We start from the raw sequence: 20,700 nt of genomic DNA, 5'->3' as shown, positions 1-20,700 counted from the left end.
GGCTTAATTAAGCAACAGTAGGTAGCGCAGCAGCTCTTCTATTCCCACTCTCCTCTGCAGCTGACGTGAAGGCAGGTTGTGCACAGGGAGGCGTGTCCCTGCCACTGGAGGTTGTGTAATAGTACATTGCAGCTGTTTGTGCAGGACACCAGAACTGCTGTAACCCTCTTACTAAAACATTTCTGTGATGAGATGCCTGTGCTTTCCAAGCTCATTCTTTGACCTGAGCTTGTACGAAGTTCACTTTTAAGACTGATCCTTAAAACGCTTTCTTGGAGGCGATGGGCCAATGATTGGTTGTGATGCTCTTTTGACTAAGTTTCCTTTCTCTGTTTCTTTTTGCTTTCCATGAGACACTGCCAATAAGGTGCTGCTAGCTCTTTTCACGGCAGAGATGCTGCTGAAGATGTACAGCCTCGGTCTCCAGGCCTACTTTGTGTCCCTCTTCAACCGCTTTGACTGTTTCATTGTGTGCGGAGGCATCCTGGAAACGATCCTGGTGGAGACAAAGATCATGTCACCCCTGGGCATTTCGGTTCTGAGATGTGTCAGGCTCCTCAGGATATTTAAAATCACAAGGTACTTTACTGCTTCTTGGGGGCTGGAGGAGGGCTGCTGCTCAGTGCACAACGCGTTCAGGTGCAAGTCACTCACATCCCTGTTTACTTTCACTTTTTTCTACCACTAATTAGGTAATGAGAATGCCAGATTAACAGCCCTCATCTTCTGAAGTCTGTAACAGGGTGGGGAGGGCTGTACATACCGGACATCTGTCCCTGGTGGGAGTGGTGAGGAGTCTGGCACGGGCAGCTGGAGACACCTGATAGCAAAGTGTTAAACTGAAATGTGGAATATTGTGGAGAGCTCAGGCTTTCACAGTTCCCTGCAAAAGACAAAGAAAACCAAAACAGCAGATAGCCTTGTGACCTCCTCTGACGCTTTTTGGTGACGGAGAGGAGCCTGAAAGACTGCTTTGAGCCAAAAGAGCTTTTGACTGAGGAGCCCATGCCAGCTCCAGTAGACTCAACAGTGACCTGAATGGGAGATTGTGTCAACACCAGCAGCTATGGGCAAAGGGTGTTGCCGGCTATTCCCCTTCCAAGGAGTCCATCACCAAGCAACAACTGCATGAAGAAACCAGACCTTTTCCAGCTTCCAATCTCTCCTCTTTTCCCTTTTCATCCTTTCCCCTCTCCCTCTGCATAAAGGCACGGTGATACCTATTAAACAGCCACTGCTTGCTGGGCCAGGTACCTCCAAAACACCAGCTTGGTTTGGCAGGGCTTTTTCAGCTTGAGGGGAGTTTGTAGGACAGATCAGCTCCAAACTTACCCAGAGCTCTTGCAACAAATCTATCCAAGCTCCTGCCCCAAGCAGCACCGAGGTGTGCCTTTTCCCATGTGGGCACCAGTCAGCACCTTACAAAAAGCCTGACTGAGGTGATGAAAGTGCTTTTTCTGCATGCTCAGCCATGAAAATGTCCCTACAATTGCTTTTACACTCCCCCCCACCCCCTGCGGGGAGAAATTTCTGACAAATTTGAGACAGAAAACACAGTGCTTGAGAAAAACAAGTCCAAAACTGGAAGGTAGTCAAGATGGCTGAGCTGAGAGGCAGGAAAAAAAAAACAACAGGCTTGGACTTGAGCGTCGTACAAGATTTGCCCTGAAAGCTTCTGAGCCTCACATCTCTGGCAGGATGGATGGGTCTCAGGGTCAGATGGCAGAGACAGAAAATCAGTCTCGGAGAGAGAGGCCAAAGCAAACCTACAGCTGTTTCAAAAGCGGGAAAAAATAGTCTGGGTGTGTGATCACAGAAGAGGGGAAAACCTTCCAGAGGGGAATGATCCTGCCCAGAGAGGGGAAACAAGAATTTCCAGCAAGAAAGGCATCTTTGCTCTTTCAGAAAGAGTGGGGATCTCTGGTCTGGGGACTGTTTTTCCTGGATCTATCCATCACCAAGTCCCTGGTTTCTGAGGAAAGCAGTGGCTGTTTCAGGCACTGGGTAATCGGATACACCCAGGGCAGCACACCAACAGCTATAAAAGCACGAGCTTCAGCATAGCATCCTGGAGAGGTCATTGTTTTTTCAAGACATGTCTCCACTCCTACACGAAATATATGAGATAGCTAAGAGAATTCTCTAATAGAAAGGCAAACACTGAGAGAATATCATTAATACTTTCAAAAACCTGAGCTAGTGGAGTACCCAAATATTCCTCAAGCTTCTGGCAGAAATGTGACTGTGGAACCAATCAGCAGTGGGACTGGCTACATGTGCCTTCACTCTGCAGCACAATTAAAATACAGTTTTTCCTGGAAAAAGTGTTACCTGGAAGATGTCTCCTGCAATTTGTGCATGGGTCTGTGTGTAAAGCACAGAGCTAAGGAAGAGCTCAAGATGCATAACGTATTAATCAGATTTTTCTTTCTTTCTTTCTTTCCTGCTCCTAAAATATTGACAAGTAGCCTGCAGTAGTTTCAACTTTATATGTTTTGCAATTATTCAGAATTTTCTCCACAATTCTTCCCTCTGTGGGTGAAGTTCACCCTCGTGTGGAAGGCCCTAACGTGAGCCTCCAAAGCAATATTTTAGGCTCACTCATGCCTCACTGCAGGACAGAATATTTTGGCAGTAAAGCCAAACTTTTACCTCCTCTAGTAAATTACAGATTTTTCTATTATTCACTCAGCTCTAAAAGCAATGAGGATTTATTAATGACCTTATCAGCACTGGTGGAACACCTGAGTGCAATGATAATGCAGAAAGGTACAACACTGGAAAGCTGGGAGGGGCAGGAGGAATGACAGAGTGGTGTTTTATATCAAACATACATACACGAGCATATGGGGACATGCAGGGGAGGTGAGAATAATGATAATCTAGGCTATTAAAAAGGTACAAAGCGGGAAAATTACTCTGGTGAGAATATATCAGTAGATAGGCTATTCTTTATATATTTGCATAGATTTTCCATGGTAAACACCATGCACAAATAAATTCTGGGTCATCGAGGTGATACAATTCCACGAGAAACACAAACATAGCTCCATAACAGAATAGAAACAAATAAAGGCACCGTCAGGTGAACAATGCATCATTTTAGAAATGTCATTTGGAATTTCAAGACCAAACATTTCTTCCAAAATTATAAAAACATTAGACAAGCAGACAATGTAATCTGGTTTATTCTCCCTAATTTTTAAAGTGCTGTGCAGAGCATCTCACTTTGCTGTGAGAAGACAGATTATTTTCTCATTATAAATAATCCTTTACTGCTTCATATGCATTGTAGTCCTTTGCATTTAAAAAATAAATCATATGATTTGCAACAGCATACAGAAATCTGTTGTTTTACACCTAGTCCTGCCACTAAGTAAATCACTGTTAATTGTAGGGAGGAGAGAGGGGGTGCCCTTTCTTTTGTACCTTCTGTCAAAAATCACTCTCCAAGTGGTTTAACATTGGATGAACAGGGTGGGAAGCTTTCCAGTAATGAGTCTGCCAGCTGCTGCTGCTGTTTTTAAGCCCTGTGATTGCCAGAGATGTGATTATAAAGATACAGTGGAAGGGAGAGGAGAGGAGAGGAGAGGAGAGGAGAGGAGAGGAGAGGAGAGGAGAGGAGAGGAGAGGAGAGGAGAGGAGAGGAGAGGAGAGGAGAGGAGAGGGAGAGGGAGAGGGAGAGGGAGAGGGAGCAGAACCAGTGAAGTTCTAACCCAGTTCTGCAGCCGGTTATTGAGGTGTTGGACAGACAATTCCACTCCTCTGCCTCACCCCTCCACTTCGAGGCAGGGGTCACAGTCATGTCCTGCTCACCTGGGGTTTTGCAGAGCCTCGTTCAGTGGCACCCTCAGGGGCCCAGGACCTGCAGTGGGAGCTGTTCAGGGGCAAATCCATTTCCCCACCAACTTGAGACAGCAGCACTCGCTTTAGCTTTCTCTCCTACTTCCCACTAAAAGCTGCCTGGTCCAAAACCTCCTATTGTATCCAGCATCCAGGACTGATTTTTCCTTTGTACTAAGGTGTTAACCAGAGAGGGTGAAGCTGTGAGACCCTTCTGACCTGGGCTTTAACCATTGCTGACATAAAACCTTTATGTTTCACTGAGTAATCCCAGACCTCACTTTGAGGGACTTCATGCTAGTTCTGCAACCACCAAATGTGGCAGATGGTAACCTCAGGTCAGGCTTCTAGGACCCTGAGATAAACCCATTGTTATTTTCACTTCCTAATCAGTCAAGCACTTCTTATCCTCTCCTTTTTCCTTTTTCTCTCTCTCTCTTTTTTTTTTTTTTTTTCCCCTGGTTGGTTTATTTACTTTTTCTCGTGGTACTGTATTTCTAGCTAGATAAGACCACACTAATCTTACCACCAGGCCATCTCAGTTAATTGCTTGAAGCTTGATACTTACACAAGAATCTGAATTCCAGGTATTGAGCCATTTGTGAGAAATGCAGAGCTGATAGAGGGCTGCACAGTTGTGAGCTGAGAGAGCAAGGCCTTTTAGCTTAAATTGAGTCACTGGGACTGTTCAGATGTGTAAAATCTTTACTGCTTCTTAAGGGTACTGCTAGAGAAACCTAGAAAATGTGTGTCCTGGCTGACATTGGAGGACTTGGAGATATTCTGGAGCCCATCAACCTCTGCTTTAAGGATGCTGAATTCATTTGACTTTCATCAGGATGAATTTTTCCCTTCTCCTGTGTCACTTTCCCTTCTTTCCAAAGTGTGAAAGTATGTGAGCTGTGAGCGTAACTGCAAACACAGGGAGCTGTTACATTGCACATTCCGTGTGGATATTTGGTGGCACCGAGCCCACAGCTTCCATGCCCTTACCTTTGCTCTGTAGTTTTTCATTGCTCATCTCTTTAATTGCAGTTAAACTTTAAAGCATCCTAGTTTCCTCTGAAGTGCTGAAGCTGGGCTGGAGGGAAAACATCACAGCTCTCTTTGAAGCTGAGTCCTTGGAGATGAGCCCGCTGCGGAACTTGAGAGGACATGGTGATGTCCCTCTGCAGATCAGATTGCTAATCTTCCTGAAGTGATGGGGCTGCTCAGGCAGTGCTGCCTTCCACAGGACAAGAAAAGTAATCTTTTTAGAATGATATTTTAAAAATATTAATTTAACTAGGATTTTAAGAATCCTTGTCTCTAATGAATAAATATATTCTACCTTGAGAACAATATGAAGAGTTGAGGGATAAGGCTTCCACAAAAGAGCCAGAGCACTGTTGTACCATCCTTTTTACCTGGGACCTTTGTCTTCAGGGAAAATATGGTTAGAAACACAGAGTCCTCTGAGTAAAGAAGCATTCAAAGCTGTGGGCTTTGGGAGAAGGGGCTGAAGGGCACTGACCTTGGTGGACTCTCAAAGCATGGTGGCAGGCCAGGTAGAAGGAAGAGCACAGGCAAACATTGCTGGCTTGATGACCTGTGAAACTGTTGAAGCTTTACTAACAGTGTGCATCAAAATGAGGTGGTTGGAAGGTGACCACTTATCTTCAGCCCAATCTGAAAGCTTTGCCAGCCTCAAGGCACAAAGGGGAAGAGCTCATCACCAGCTAAGAGTACATCAGGAGTGATGCAAGACCAAAGCGGGAGTTGCTCCACGGGTGATGTGGTGAATCCTTTAGAAATTTTTTCTAAAGTTTCTTTCCAGCTTGTGACTACTCTGCAGGCTGGCAGAGAGTGCAAACTTACACGCTGCAATGAACATGCTGCTGTCATCTCTCTGAACGCTAAAGTGGAGCCACAATGGCAAGAAAATCCTCTCCCTGCATCATACATGAGTCTGAGCTGGGCACGATCCTGAATACGCTGGGAGAAGAGGTCTTAACCATCCTGTCTCCTCAATGAAGCCATTTGAGAATGTTCTGCAGCCAGCTTGAAGGAGTAGAGTAGGTTTGAAAACTGAAAAGCCCAGTGATGTTGTGCTCCTCCAAATGAATGCAGATCTGGAGTTTGCTTTGGGGTCCTTGTAAAAGGAGCATTGGTATCTTTCTCATTCCTCCCAGTCCCAGGGAGCTCAGCAACCTCTCTGTGAGTGAGCCCAAGCACATACTCACACACTCCAAATTTTGGGCAAGTCCGTGTTTGCATCCAAACAGTTTCTCCATCTGCTCTTGTTAGTTATTACAGGCCATTCTCTGGAGTGAGGTATTCTGGCTGCCATAACATCTGTGAGTGCTGTAATGAGCTTGGTTAGGATGTAACTCACTGAAGCAGCAAGAACTAATCACTGTGTATTGATATAAGATGTGCCGAGCCTTAGATGGAGAGTGCTGTAATAATCTTCTGGGTGTGTGTGTGTGGAGTGGGGGGTGGAGGGAATTGTCTATGTGCACGTGGGGTAGTAAAATTATTCATTAGCTGCAGTAGGTCTTGTTATCCTAGGGAAGCACATCAATGATTCACTGCTTAACAGGGTGCTTGCAAATGCCTGCTTTACGCAGAAGGCAGCCTGAACCAATACCCTGTGCAGTCCACGAGCACCTGTCTCGGATTGAAGGAATTTTAACTGCTTCTGTTTTCTCCCCCAGATACTGGAACTCCCTGAGTAATCTCGTGGCTTCGCTCCTGAATTCAGTCCGCTCCATCGCCTCCCTGTTGCTGCTTCTCTTCCTCTTCATCATCATCTTCTCGCTGCTGGGGATGCAGCTCTTTGGGGGCAAGTTTAACTTTGACGAGATGCAGACCAGGAGGAGTACATTTGACAACTTCCCTCAGTCCCTCCTGACTGTGTTCCAGGTAAGGGCTCGAGTGGTCCCCTCAGGGGGGACACACGCCGTGTGTGCTCACGGGGCAAGGCAGGTCCTGCAGCCTGGCATGACCCTGCCAGCGCCTGGTTGTGCTGCCAGCATGGGGTATTCCCTCCCAAAGTGGGAACCAGAGATAAAACCCCTCTGTGCTGCAAGGCCACGGGGTTTTTGCAGGGCAGGACAGGAGAACAGCCATTGCCGTGTCCCCGGGCTGCACTCGTGTGCCAAAGCCCAACCCTGCTGCTGCCCTCCCCGCTCTGGGGAACAAATACCTGCTCACAGCACCACAGAAGGAGTCCCATGGCCTTTAAGCCCTCTGCAGCTTTGGGAGTGACCCAGCAAGAGCACCGGGATCGGGATTTCACGGGCATGAGAGGAGAAGGGAGCTGGCCTGGAGGTGCTGAGGGCAGTGCTGTAGGCTGGGCAGCCTGTGTGAAACAACAGACACGTGGGAGGGAAGTGCTTGGTGCAAGGGGGAGGCTTGGGCAGAGTTGTCTAGGACAGCCATTTGCCTTCAGCCATCATCTTCAAGAAGACACTTTTTGGGGTTTTTTCACGCTTTGAGCACAGGCCTTCTTTTCATTTTCTTTGTTCTGTGGTTTGTTGTTTGGGGTTTTTATTTGATGTTCTAGATGGGCACAGCCAGAGTCTCCATCAGCTCCATCCTGGGGGAGGGGGTGTTCTCTAGGACAGTGGGTATCTTTGTGTAACGGGGTTTTCAAATTCTCTGTGTGGTCTAACACTGTATCCCTTATTGGTGGGAATGTGTCATTTAGATCCTGACTGGGGAGGACTGGAATTCGGTGATGTATGATGGGATCATGGCTTATGGCGGCCCCTCTTTTCCAGGAATGTTGGTCTGTATTTACTTCATCATCCTCTTCATCTGTGGAAACTGTATCCTTTGATGCTACTCTTTTCTGCAAGAGGGGATGAATTAAAACCACTATTTATTTGTTATGTCAGGAAATACTGAATTTCACACCTCACTTTTTTGCCTTTTCCCTCCGTCTGATCTTTGGTGTTGCACTGCCAAAAGTTAAACAAGTTTATTTTGTTTTAGCTGGTGCTAAGGCATATAAACAGTTGTAAGAGTCACCTATGTGCCAGTTCCACATGCTAGTTTTTATTTAGTATCTTTAGTGTTTTTATTTTTCATTCCCCTTAATTCTCTCATAGGTTTTTTCTTTCCTGCATTCTCCACAAACTAATCTCTGGGTGTTCCTACTGTACTTACTGCAGTTTTTTTCTTTTTTTTTTTTTTTTACTTTAATTGCTTTTTTAGTAATATATTCCATGTGCTTCCATCCCAGCCTTATGTGGAATAAAAATATGTATAATCTGCAATATGCTATATACAAATGCTGTAATAGGAGTAACATATGTTTAACATAGCTGATTTATGTGAGATCATATATTAATTCACGTATAAACTAACAGGACCTGTGTTCCATTTCAGTCCCTGCAATCTGTGTGTTCTTCAAACAGAAAATTTTGTGCTCTGTTATCTTCCAGCCTGTGCTGGTCTTGAGTAACTTCAGTTCTGTCTGGCTTTAAGGTGACGTGGGGGCACTGTCCTTATCCCAGGAGGCACAAAGCACATTGCATGGTTGTGCTGTGAGTGTCTCTTCACGGGAATTTGCATATCTCATAGAGCTGCCATCCTGTTCCCTATCTCAGTTTGCTCCAAATTTGTCCCTGCTTAGTTTCTGCTTCCCTAATAAATGGCCCTCCTGTGTCAGAGGTGACATTTCCTTTTATACCGATGCTTCTATAATGCCACCTTATAGACTCAGCCCAGCTCTTCTGGCCTTTGCCTATAATTCAGACCTCTCAAACCCTGTTATTTGACGTTTCAGTTGACCTGCATGCCCTCACTTCAAAGTGAGGTGGTGCAATTCCACTTATCTGAAGGTCAAGGTAGGCAATCTGGCTGACAGCTTAAAAAAAAAGAAGATACAACTTGGATCTCCTTGTGAAAATGTGAGCCAGCTCTACATGGTGGCTGACTTTGGAGCCTTTAGACCTTGGAGCCCAGGGAGGGGGGATGTCTGTGTTTCCAGACTAAGCCTTGAACCGAGGTTTGGTTAAAAGTTACTGTGGTATAGTGAGACCTACACTCGAGAAATTTATAAAACAACCTTATGGTCAGATTTGTAACATGAGAGCTGGACACTGACTGGTAAGACAAGAAAACAGTTGTGATTCTTTGTCCTTCAGCTACATGGGCATGACTGGCCGTGCACGGACTCTCTGCTAGGAGATGGCAGAGCTGTCAGCTCAACCCTTCACTGTCCAGATGAAATTAACCTCAGAAATGCTCATCAGGGAACTGTGCTTGCCATCCATCACATCCCCTCGTGCAACCTGAACTCTCAAAAGATGCAAAGCGTTCAGAACTCCTCTTATGTTCTGTGGGATTCTCTGCACAAAGGGAGACACTCTTGGGAGACTGGAAACTGAAATGTAAATCTGGGCTTAGATGTTTTACATCAGCCATTCTGTTGTGAAATTTTGAAAACCCACAAAGTGTGTTATCTGTGTGGAAGGAAGGTGTAGGTTTGTGCATGATGGATATGCAGTTGTGTGAAATGGAAGTTTGGAAAATCCAAGAGATCTGATGACAGGTTGCTAAAAATTTTCAATTAAGAAACCTTTGGTACAATCTTTTTTCTGCAGTTTTCAAAGCCCGTTTTCTTTAAGTAGCACACAAACAGATATCCTGCTGAATGTGTTTTTGGCCATTGCTGTGGACAACCTTGCTGATGCTGAGAGTTTAACATCTGCACAGAAAGAGGAGGAAGAGGAAAAAGAAAGGAAAAAGCTAGCTAGGTAAATCCATTTGCATGCACCTGCCTGCACACGTTCCTGTAATGACACACAGCATGGACATATATGAATATGATGCCTATAGATTCATGTGTGTATAGGTAATATATGTGATTAATGTGTAATTATATATGGAATTACGTCTATATAAATTTTTGTGCAAAGGAATTCCCAACATAAGACAAGAAAGTGGTGTGAGCAGAGGAAAGGAAGTCTGGGTCACTGATGAGCTTTCAGAGCATCAGCAGAGAATGAGTGTGAAATGGTGTCAATCCCATTTCAATCTCCCTGCTGTCTTCTGATTGCTTTGGGCCACGAGGAATATTTTCTGTCATTCCCACGATGAGATTTAGCAGCTTCTTTTCCTTTTGATGCCACATGCTGCTCTTCTCCTGCCAGTTCTTTTAGTGTTTCTGCAGACACTTGAGGGGCACAAGCTGGATGAGGAGCTTCTCTGTCACTCCCAGCTGCCAGCAGAGGGGAAGCCTCTCCTTGCTGATTATTCCTATTCCCTGTCTTCCAGGCTGCTTGGAGGGGATCTCTTGTGCAGCTCCCTCTGCTTCACCCTTCATGCAGCTCAGCAGATTTCCCTCACTCTAGGGGTGCAGCGAGGGGTAAAACATTTGGAGGCAATGTAGTTGGAAATTCACAAGATATAGGTTGAAAATGACCATTGCTTTTGTTCACTGGGTGAACAAAGGGATCCGTGCTGACAGACCTAAAATATGCATTTGCACAAACACACACAGAGGCACGTGCCATTGAGAAAGCTACAAAATACAGGACACGATATAAAACCAGATCAGAGCCTCTGTCTTTGCCTGCAGAGCAGGGCAAGGTGGAGGCACTGGTGTGGAAGCTGAACTCAGAATGGAGATGCCAGCCAGCTGATTGTTCTCATGGTGTGTGCTGTACTACATGAAGCTCCTGAAAGGGAAGCAGCTTTTCCACCTTTGTAACTCTTCGGTTTTTTATCTTGTAAAATTGCCAGGACTGCTAGTCCCGAGAAGAAACAGGAGATGGAGAAAACAGCTGTGGAGGAAGAGACAAAGGAGGAGAAAATTGAGCTGAAATCGATCACTGCTGATGGAGAGTCCCCACCTGCTACCAAGGTAAGGTGTGCAGGCAGCCAGCGCTCCCTGTGCAGCGATGGCATGAGCAGCTTGGGTTTCTAAGGGAATGGAGACTTTGTCTGATAAAGCCTTTGATGCTTCTCCTTCCACTTCTGCCAGATCAATGTGGATGATTATCAGCCCAATGAAAGCGAAGAAAAGAGTCCTTACCCCGCAACAGAAGCACCAGGTAAACGTCTCCTTCCTTGTATCCCTCACCCAGCAGAAGCTCCAGTTGCTAATGCACACAAAGCCAAACTGGGGTGGCAGGTATGCTGGAAATGTCTTCATGATGGGACAGGATGGTTCATTTGCCTGTGTTTGGCCCTTTGAGGTCCCTGTCCTCATCAGTCACATTTGATTTAGTTCTCTGTAAAGCCCTTTATTGGAAAATACAGAGCTTTACAGAGAATCAAATCATACAAAAACCTCCCTGTTTGAAAATACACACATTTTCAGTATGCTTTTTCAGTACTCAGTGGTCAGGGGAGTCTCACAACAGACAGTCATGAAAAGGAAACTGCTGAATGCCTTTTTGCACTGTTTTCTAATCAGAAAGGACTGTGTGACACTAGCATAACTCTGAAGGTGTAAGATCTCAGGCTAGAAGTGCAAGAAACAAGCTGTAGCATTAGTTAGGCTGGTTTTCAGGCCAGGCAGGCCTAATTAACATCATTCTCAGACACCTGAAAGATTGATTGAAGAAATCTCAGAACTTTATGCAATGTTCAAGAGACCCTGAATGGGGGGCAGGATTGGAGCTAGTCAGTTCAACTTCCATTCTTGGAAAAGTGCTGGAACAAAGGATTAAACAAAATGTATGACTGTGAGATAAGGAGATGACCAGCAGCCAACGTGGATTTGCCAAGAGTAAATCACATCAAGCCACCCTTATTTTCTTCTGAAGGGGACTGAAAACTCTTGCAGACAGGAGAAAATAAGTAGATGTCATATTCTTTAACTTTGCTAAGGCTTCTGGACGTCTCTTACAGTGTTCTCGTGAGCTGACTAGAAAAATATGGTCTAGATGATGGTGAGAGAAATGATCAGACCCTTTATGGGGAGAGCAGTGATAGCCCAAGTGAGTCTGTGCAACCCAAAAGCCTGTGTGGAGTTCAGCTCAGTTCATTGTTAATGACCTGAATGATGGAAGAGGCAATATGCTTATTACATTTGTAGATGACATGAAGCTAGGAAGGACAAGAAGCGTGCTGGAGGGCAGCATTAGAATTCAAAGAGCTCCTGAGGTCCTGGATAAATGGTCTAAATAAAATTGAAAGTGCCAGGCTCTACGCATAGACAGGAATAAACAATTCACAAATAAAGGATCTTAGGTGACAGCTAGTTAGGTAACAGTCCTTGAGAAAAGGATCTGAATCTTACGAGCACCAGCTCAACAGATGTCAGCAACAGTTTGCTGCCTTTGAAAAGGCGAGCAAGGAGTGAGATTTGTAACACAGAGAAGGAGTGACCCTTTTGTCCAGTTACAGGTTTGTTTTAACAGGTGAATGAAAGCTAGTCAGAGCAAAGCAATTGTTTTATTGTGCTCACTGTTGATAAGATCTCTGGTATCTGGAATATCATAGCTCTTTTTGGGTTAAGAGAAGTGGGGCTGAATTAGAATTAGAAGGAGTGTAGAAGAGAATGGTGAAAACAGGGCTGGTAGGTAGCAAGAACTGAGATTGAATGAACCTTGGTCATTTGATGTGGGAAAGGCAGGAGAAACATCTTCAAACGCATAAAAACCTTCTAGAGATAGGAGGAGAATTATCTCCAATGGGAAGTAACAGATTTAAGATTCCCAGCAGGGAGAGTTTTCTAATAGTGAGGCTGTAAAAATTCACAGAGTTGGTTGTGGAAGCCCAGCAACAGAATGTTGTGAAGGACAAGTCAGAAAAATGTCTCCCAGAAAAGGCTGAGATATGATGATTAATTGAACCTGGCTTGGCAGAGGCATGAACCAGAGAGGCTTTTGTGATCCTTCCCTGCTCTGCTCGTTTGTGTTTCTGTGATTAGGCTGTAAGACACTTTCTCTTCTGTTCCATGATTCCTGATAAATAAATGTCTGATAATAGGTTGATTTGACAGGGTAAAAAAAGAACACAAGAGTTCATTTTGAGTAGATGGACAAGAGTTTCAGACAGGCAAAACAGAAAACTGTTCATTGCACTTGATTTTCAGTACGAGAAGTCCTCACATATGCTGTACTTTTATTCTTCCATATTTATAACAGATTTATCAGGAGTAGAGTGTGGTTCTAACTCTGGGCAATACTATTTTAACACTGCCTGAGGCAGGTCACTCTGGATTTAATCTTCCCATCGCCTCTGGAGGCACATGCACTTACTGGACACACATCCCCAGTTGCTAAGGGGTTTGTGGGAGTCTTTAGTAAGAAGCACAAATTAAAACAGCTTGATACAGTTTTGTTTCTGCTTTTCATCTGGCTTGGATTTACAGACGATCACATTTTTTTTAAGTGACACATCAGTCATCTGAATGTCAATTTTATGTCTCCTGCTAATGGAGTTGGGGTTTATTTACTTTCTTTCTGTAGATAGCTTAGGAAGAACAGCTTATAAATGAAAAATATAACAAAACACTACATCTGTTTGGGGTTTTTTTGTCATGCATAGAGTTAGAGTGCAGAAAATCAAGTGAAAACACTTTTGGTGCCTGCCTCAGGGTGCCAATCCCTGTCCCAATGTACTTTTGAACCCAGCTTAAAATCTGAATGGATCATCAGGTTTTCTCCTGTCTCCTATTAGAAATGCAAAGGGACACCATCGTGGTTACTTGCTGTTGTGTGACATCAGTCCCATTTCTGAACAGGTCTGTTCCCTGAATTATCAATTCTTTGTGAAGGTGAAAATTCAGTGTTCAGAAACCGTTCAAATTGGCCACTTCATTTGTTTCTCCCAACAAGGCAGCGTTTTTCTTAACCTACTTTGCTCATCCTCTGTTTTGTTTCTGCTCCTTAAACCAGTTCTCTCCATAACCCCTCCTGACTCTGTTTGCTGCACAGTGCTCCTCCTCGGCCCCAGAATATTTGCAGCTCCTCAGATCACCTGGCCTCTTTTTCGGAAGGACAGACCGGTTCTCCCAGAGATTTGTGTACACTAGAAGGGTTGTTATGATGATATGTTTATTACAGGAAGACAGGGAGCTAGTCTTGCAGTCTAGCACAGAAATAGACAAAGAATTCGGAACGTCAGATGAAGGTAAAAGCTTGGGATGATTCATGGGAGCTCGAAGCAAAATAATGTCCTTATACGAGAGTTCTGGTCTTTGTTCAGCACGAAAAAACCTCCCCACCATCGAATTTCTCACTGATGCTGCGCTGTAGCCTGTTTGTGCTTGTCTCCACAGCCAAAGAAGGTTTGCTTCTGCAAATGTGAGCAGCTGTGCTGCTTCTGTATGGAGGTGGATAGTATGGGCAGTGACCTGGGGTGAGGCTGTAATCATGTTATTCCTTGTGAAATTGGCCCTCAGTGTTTCCCTTCTTCTGTGCCCTGGTCTCTAAGTGAAAAGTAGAGCGTTGTTCTCTATCTATGGCTGAGGAACTGAATGTGGTTTTCAGTCTGAATGTATTTGGCTCCTAGAGTCATTAATATATATTTCTTGCTGTATGGCAGACACGAGAAAAAGAGGAGAGGAACAATGTTCTTTATGGTCTTCCTGGGGCTGATCCTTCTGCTAAGGGTCCATTTTCCAGAGGCATTGTTCCATGCCCATTTAAAAATGTATTCTAAGCATTCCTCTGAGTAATAAAAGAAGAATGATCTCGCATTGAATGCTCAAAGCAGGGACCCAGTATACTCTTCTTAAGTAAGAGTTTCAAATATCCCACAGCATCCCAGGCATTGGTTTTCTGGCCTGTTAAAGAAGAAAAAGAATTTCCTTGCCTTACTCTTTGTCAGCCTCCTCTGAAACCTGTAGATAAAATGTGCAAGTGCAAAGTGTGATTATATTACATAAACATGTGCATTAACCTTAATACCTATTTTACAAGTCCTGTGTAAAAAAGTACTTCTGAAAGATTTTTCTTTAACTAATAAACCCTCTAGAAAGAGTATTATGAAGTATATTACACACAGAATTGAGCTGTTAAAAAATAGACTGACTTAAAAAGTACAAACTCTATGTACCAGCTCAAACATTTATGCAAAGATCTATCAAGCGAATTGGAGCTGAACTCTTGGTGCTGGAAGTGTAAAGAAAGAATCCTATTTGCATGTAATAATGGCATGCACTCAAAAAGGGCACTTTTCTCCTCTCTCTGATATCTAGACCAGGATCTGTGCTGATTCATCTCCTCTTTCTGATGTGTCCTGTAACCAGATCAAGTACAGTACCTCACCCTAAAGGAGCACCATTGCTGGAACTTATCTCCCCTTATGAACTCAAGATGAACCTTTTAATTAGAGTTTCCTTCTTTGCAGTGCCTGGAAGATGAATCAGTTGTATCTAATGTGTCAGGCTCCTTTCTTAGAGGTTTTCTTTTTTTTCCTGTCTTGCTGATTAAGTGAGAGGATTGGGATCTTTAAAATAGAAAAATCCTGTCATGTCATTTACAAAACAACATCTGACCTCAGCAGGTAGAAGAAATCTCTTTCACACACCACTTAGCCTTCTTCATCCCTGCGTTTTCTATCTTGAGGTTGCTCACTCCTCTGCCTGGAGATGACACAGGTCCAAGAGTCTCAGCCTCATTCCCATCTTTCTGATCTTCCCCCCACTAAATTATAAAAGGGGACAATTTTAATACTTTCTGGTGGTTGTTAGTCAATGTGCATGTGCTCACTGCTTGTTCTGGGGCATACATGCGCTCATCCAGACATGATCCCAGATGCAGCAGCAGCTCCATGGAGATGATCACAAATAGAAGAAAAACAATCTTGATAAACTGGAGGAATGGTCAAAAAAAAAAAAAATGCCCTTCAGTGAGGATGAGGTCTAAGTGTGCCACTTTTGGGAATAGTCAGCAGCAGAAATGCAGAGGAGGGAGTGACAGGCCAGACTGCTGCTCCCTGGGAAATAATCTGTGCCTTGTGCATATCAGACACCGATGGCAAATTAATGCCAAAATATAATGAAAAGTCTCCATGAAGGACATTGAACAGGAAGATAATATTACAAGATATAAGGAGTAATGCAGCTCTCCTCTGCAGCAGTAAAACCTCAGCTGCAGGTTAATCCTGCAGATAATCTGGAAGCAAGAAGAAGGAGTGATCACAGACCTGGAGAACACAGCACCTCAGGAAAGGCTGCTGCTGTTTTGCTCTAGGAACCAGATATTCTCCCAGAGGCATAACAGCGGTCCTCAAGTATGCAAAAGCTTTCTGCAAGAGGAAGGCAATTTTTAATTTTCTGTGTCCGTGGAAAATAAGAAAACAGATAATGGATCTAGGCCACAAGAAGAAAGACTCAAATGAGCCATTAGAAGCAGCCTTTCTGTTTGTTTTGTGCAGAAGGAACTGTGAAGCATCTGAGGAGAGTGTAGTGAGAACGTTGTAGGTTTAGCAGCGCTGGTGGTTTTACAGAGAGATGAGAGCGAGAGTCTGCCAGGGTGAGCACTGGGTAAAGGGCACTGCCTCCAAGGAGGGAAGGGCAAGGAAACTCAAGGCTGCAGCATCCTATTTTAATGGTTCTTACTTTTTAGCTCTGGTTATGACAGAGACAAATGCCCCAGCACTTTGGAGCGGGTTGTATTTTGCATTAAAAGACAAAAAAATGCTTCTTGCAGCAGAGGAAGATGAGGAAGAGCCTGAGATGCCTGTTGGCCCTCGACCTCGCCCCATGTCTGAGCTGCACCTCAAGGAAAAGGCTGCGCCCATGCCTGATGCCAGCGCTTTTTTCATCTTCAGTCCTAGCAACAGGTACTTAAGAGACTGGTTCACCAGCAGAAGGAGGTGAAGAGCTGGTACCCCTTTCACACTGGGCCCCAAAAGTTACAGGTGCAGAGCTCCCTTTCAGCAGCTCGTACCAGAGGCTCTCCTGACACACCTCTCCTTTAAGGCATGAAATCCCATGAAACCACAGCTGTAGGGAGTACAGTGAAAACATGCATTAGGAGCTCATGGCACGTGCAGGGCTGATTGAGGACACGAATCACAAAAGCTTCTGAAATAGGGGACACGGAGGCGAGTCGGTAATTGGAATTTCCCGACGTATCCAGGTCCAAACTGCAGGAGAGCCACCATGCAATCAATCAAGTGGGAGGCTGCAGCTTCCTGTCCTCAGGGCTGCCCAAAATCCACTCCCAGTAGGGAGTTCATGTGTCTCTGCTCATTGCTGCACGTCAAGAATGAGAATAAAGGAAATGAGGCAGGGAGGAGAGTCCATAGCTCTGAGAGGAGTCTAGGGAGCACAATTCCCCTCTCACGCCCTGCCCACGGGCTGCTGCAATGCAGCCCCCCATTGTCACACCTGCCTGTCCCAAAGGGATGTGCAGGAGCTGTGGGTGGAGGGCTGTTAGGGGACAGGTGAGTTTACCCGTGCAAGGGAGCAGCGGTGAGCTGCTGCCCAATGGTCTGTGCAGCACCACGTGTGCCAGCATCTCTCCTAAGGGCTCAGCCCTCAAACACGGCCCCAGAGGAAGGCAGGGCTGTGCCTGCACCCCTGAATTCAGCACAGCTTGTGCCACTCCTCCTGGTGTCTGTGAACAGGGAGGGTCTGGGGAAGACTGGGGCTCGTGGACTGTAATGCCACCCACCCCCTGTCATTTGTAGGACTAAATTAACCTCTGCAGTCATCTGTAAAATTGCTATAATAGGGACTTGGAGCCCTAACAGCCAAGAGTAGAGCTAAACAGATTAATGAAGTGCCTGTAGAATTATGCACAGAGCTATTATGGGGTTTAACTCCTCACATCCTGCCACCAGCATTTGGAAAGTGATGTAATGGTCTCCAGTAAGCAAGTTTGGTGGGAGACTGCTCTTTCTTTACCTTTTGGTTTCCCACTAAGAGCACCTATGTTTAGCACACTGCCTGCATGGCAGTGATGTGTCTCAGAAGTCATTTTCTGGTGGCAGCCTGCCCTATATCCATCTGGCCAGGCCTGTGCCCTGTCAGCAAGGCAGATCCCCCACAGCCCCTGTTCAGTGACACTCCAGTCCCAGCTCAAAGACACTGGCACCCTAAAGCCTCCTTCTGCTGCTTTCCTCCTAAATGGATCAGGAATGGTTCCATGAATGAAAGCAAGGGATAATTCTGGGCTGGCAGGTTCCAGACGCCATGGAAATGACAAAAAGCTCTGTCAGGAGGGAGAGTGATGTTCCACTCCAACACATCGAGTGTGAGACCCGTGTGGAGAGCCAGCACTGCCCTGCACAGGCTGTCCCTGTGCTGGGGCAGAGGGAAGATGCTCTGCAGAGCAATCCTCTCCTCCTGCTGGCAGGAGAGGAGACGGGAAACGTTTCCCAGGTCCTGCTGTTCTTTGAGAGATGAAGCCGTGCCTCTCCTCTCTCTTGCAGGTTTCGTGTGCACTGCCATCGGATCGTGAACGACAACATTTTCACCAACCTGATCCTGTTCTTCATCCTGCTCAGCAGCATCTCCCTGGCAGCTGAGGACCCCGTGAGGCACCTCTCCTTCAGGAACCAAGTATGCTCCACACCCTCCTTCCCTCGCTGGGTGCTGCAAGCGTGGAGCAAGCAGATCATGACTTGCAGCCAGGAAAGGCAGAAAAGGCTGCAACAGAGGCTTTGGGATTGCCTGTCTCCCGTGATTTCTGCCGTTTGTAGGCTGTGTGTGAAACCATTAGGTTTTGCAGGAAACGTGAGTCAGTGCTGAATTTGGCCTCTAGTTCCCTTCAGAAGTGCGTGTAGGGAAAGGAAGAACAGGACGCTGGAGTAAAATTATTGTTCCCTGGGATTAAAGCATTAGAAATGAGCTGTAAAAGCACTGGGGATACAGATGATTCAATTTTGAGGGATTTTCAGGTTCCCTTAGGAACATTTGTTCTGCTGCCACGTGCTGCCTTTTAAACTAAAAAGCCCTGGGCCTGATTTTCCTTTTATTCACACTGGTGTAAATCAGGAGTAACATCCTTGAGTTTCATGCTGTCACTCTGGATGAAATTGATGTCATCAAGGTTAGAATCAGACTTTCTGAACACGAGCCTCAAAGCTATCACTAAATTTGATATAACCCTCAAAAAATACGCTGTGCTTCTCTCCTCACCTGCCTGGGGAGCGAAGAGGGAAGCATTCAGCACAGAGATTCATCCTCACCCTCTTTCCTGACCATTCTTATTTGCCTTTTGAAATGTTCAGTGCTCCCTTAACTTTGCTAGAAGTTGTTTCCATTAGTCCAGGGGTCACTGCAGAAAAACGAGGAGTCAGCAGACACACGCAAGACCTCTGATTTCTGATGTCTGCAGTGACGTTCTAGTGCCTCGATGCCTGAAGAGTCTGCTAGGATAGAAGAGTGGGATGGTTTTTTCCTTGTTTAATAATAAAACCTTAATTTAATGCTCCCCGAAATATCCTGGCCTGTGCATGCATCTGAACACATATGTGCACGCAGAGAAGGTGTTAATGGAAGTCTATTCCTGAGCAGATCTCAGAGTGGCTTTGCATTTTGTCCTGAAGGAGGATGCTAAATAATCCAGCCAAACCTGTGCCACCAATAACCCGCTTGTGCACGAATGAGGGTGCACACCATGCAGGGGTAACTAAATGCCAATATGTATTAGTGCTGCAGCTTGTCAGCTGCCAGATGGGCTCCTGACATGCCACAGAAACTGTCGCACAGTCTGTAGCAGAGAGATATAAATGAGAGGGGGGAAAAAAAGAGTCAGAGCTGGTTGTCCTGGATTAAAGAGCTGAAGGTCTGAGGCAAGGCATTGTTTTGTGTACGTGAAAAATCTGTGTTTTAATTTTTGCAGGTGCAGATGTTTAAAATGTGTCACACAAGGGGACACTGGCGAGATGTTTGGGTCGCACATGTGGCCTGCCTTTGCGCCGTGACGGTAGAACAGCAAGATCCTGTCCTCCCCTGTGCCCACACAGGAGGCCTGGGAGGAAAAGGAAGAAAAAAAGCTGAAATCAAGCCAAAAGCAAAGCTGCCTCTGCCTTCGCTCAGCACGAGCCTGTGCACCAGGGCTTGTGCAGAGTGGGGATGCTGCTGGCACAGGCTATCCCGGAGCAGGGAGGCAGGAACAGAGAGCCCAGCAAGGGCCAGTGGAGAGGCTTGGACTCTGCTGCTTCCTTGGGGCAGGCTGTGTCCTTCCTTCTTGGGTCACACAGGGCTCAGGCAGCCAGGGTTTGCAGGTGCCAGCCTGACCAAACAGCCTTGGAGCTGTCCAAGCAAGTCCTAAGGCCGTGCTCACAATATTCTCCTGTTTGCACCTTGGCAAGACGCTCCCTCATTTTAAAATATTCTAGAGCAAGTTCATGTTTAGATAATACTAAATATGCACAGGTGGGCAGTGACCATTTTCATTAGGCATGATTTCATCTTTGCCAGCTGCACCTTTGGGGCCGCATTCACCAGTGTGTTCTAGCTCCTTTGCAGCGCTCTGGTGAGGTAAAGCAGCAACAGGAACAGCTTAATCCTTCCCTTTCATCGAGTTTGCAGCTTCTTTATGTTGGTGGAGTCATGCAGAGCAGTTAGAGAGTGCCCATGAATCTGGCCCATTGATTATAAAATTATTCCATTGATAAAACAATCAAATGTCAGGACTCACAAAGCAGCAAGGCAAAAAAGATATTTCTAGTTGTAATGTATGTAAATTAATAGAGGTTGAAATCAAGATCTGTCCCCTTCAAGTGGCCTCTCCTTAATTCTCTAAGGTGCAAAAATTGATAGAGCCCAGGACAGCCTTGAGAAGAATTTGAAGAATTAATTGAGATTAAAAACCTAGCAGTGACCTGAAGAATTTTGAGTTATATGGTAGCAGTAAGTGATACATCCCCCCATTTGACATGCAGCGTCTGACAAATCAATCCAGATTTGGATTGTGCTTATATAGCACAATGTGAAATAGCCCTGGAATT

General features: G+C 45.4%; 1 protein-coding gene across 2 annotated transcripts in view; it reads left to right on the top strand.

The window, feature by feature from the left end:
• CACNA1C (calcium voltage-gated channel subunit alpha1 C) overlaps positions 1-20,700 on the top strand; it is a 463,700-nt gene that overhangs the window by 361,140 nt on the left and 81,860 nt on the right. For both annotated transcript variants that reach the window (XM_058420136.1, XM_058420137.1), the window contains 8 exons: positions 354-579; positions 6,540-6,747; positions 7,535-7,655; positions 9,476-9,590; positions 10,579-10,699; positions 10,820-10,889; positions 16,446-16,578; positions 18,175-18,304. In XM_058420136.1, the coding sequence (XP_058276119.1) occupies positions 354-579; positions 6,540-6,747; positions 7,535-7,655; positions 9,476-9,590; positions 10,579-10,699; positions 10,820-10,889; positions 16,446-16,578; positions 18,175-18,304 (1,124 nt within the window). The remainder of the gene's footprint in view (positions 1-353; positions 580-6,539; positions 6,748-7,534; positions 7,656-9,475; positions 9,591-10,578; positions 10,700-10,819; positions 10,890-16,445; positions 16,579-18,174; positions 18,305-20,700) is intronic.

This window comes from Hirundo rustica, chromosome 4, assembly GCF_015227805.2.
Source record: "Hirundo rustica isolate bHirRus1 chromosome 4, bHirRus1.pri.v3, whole genome shotgun sequence".
Taxonomy (NCBI): Eukaryota; Metazoa; Chordata; class Aves; order Passeriformes; family Hirundinidae; genus Hirundo; species Hirundo rustica.
The sequence above is the reverse complement of the archived record's forward strand: the minus strand, read 5'-3'. Positions and strand labels throughout refer to the sequence as shown.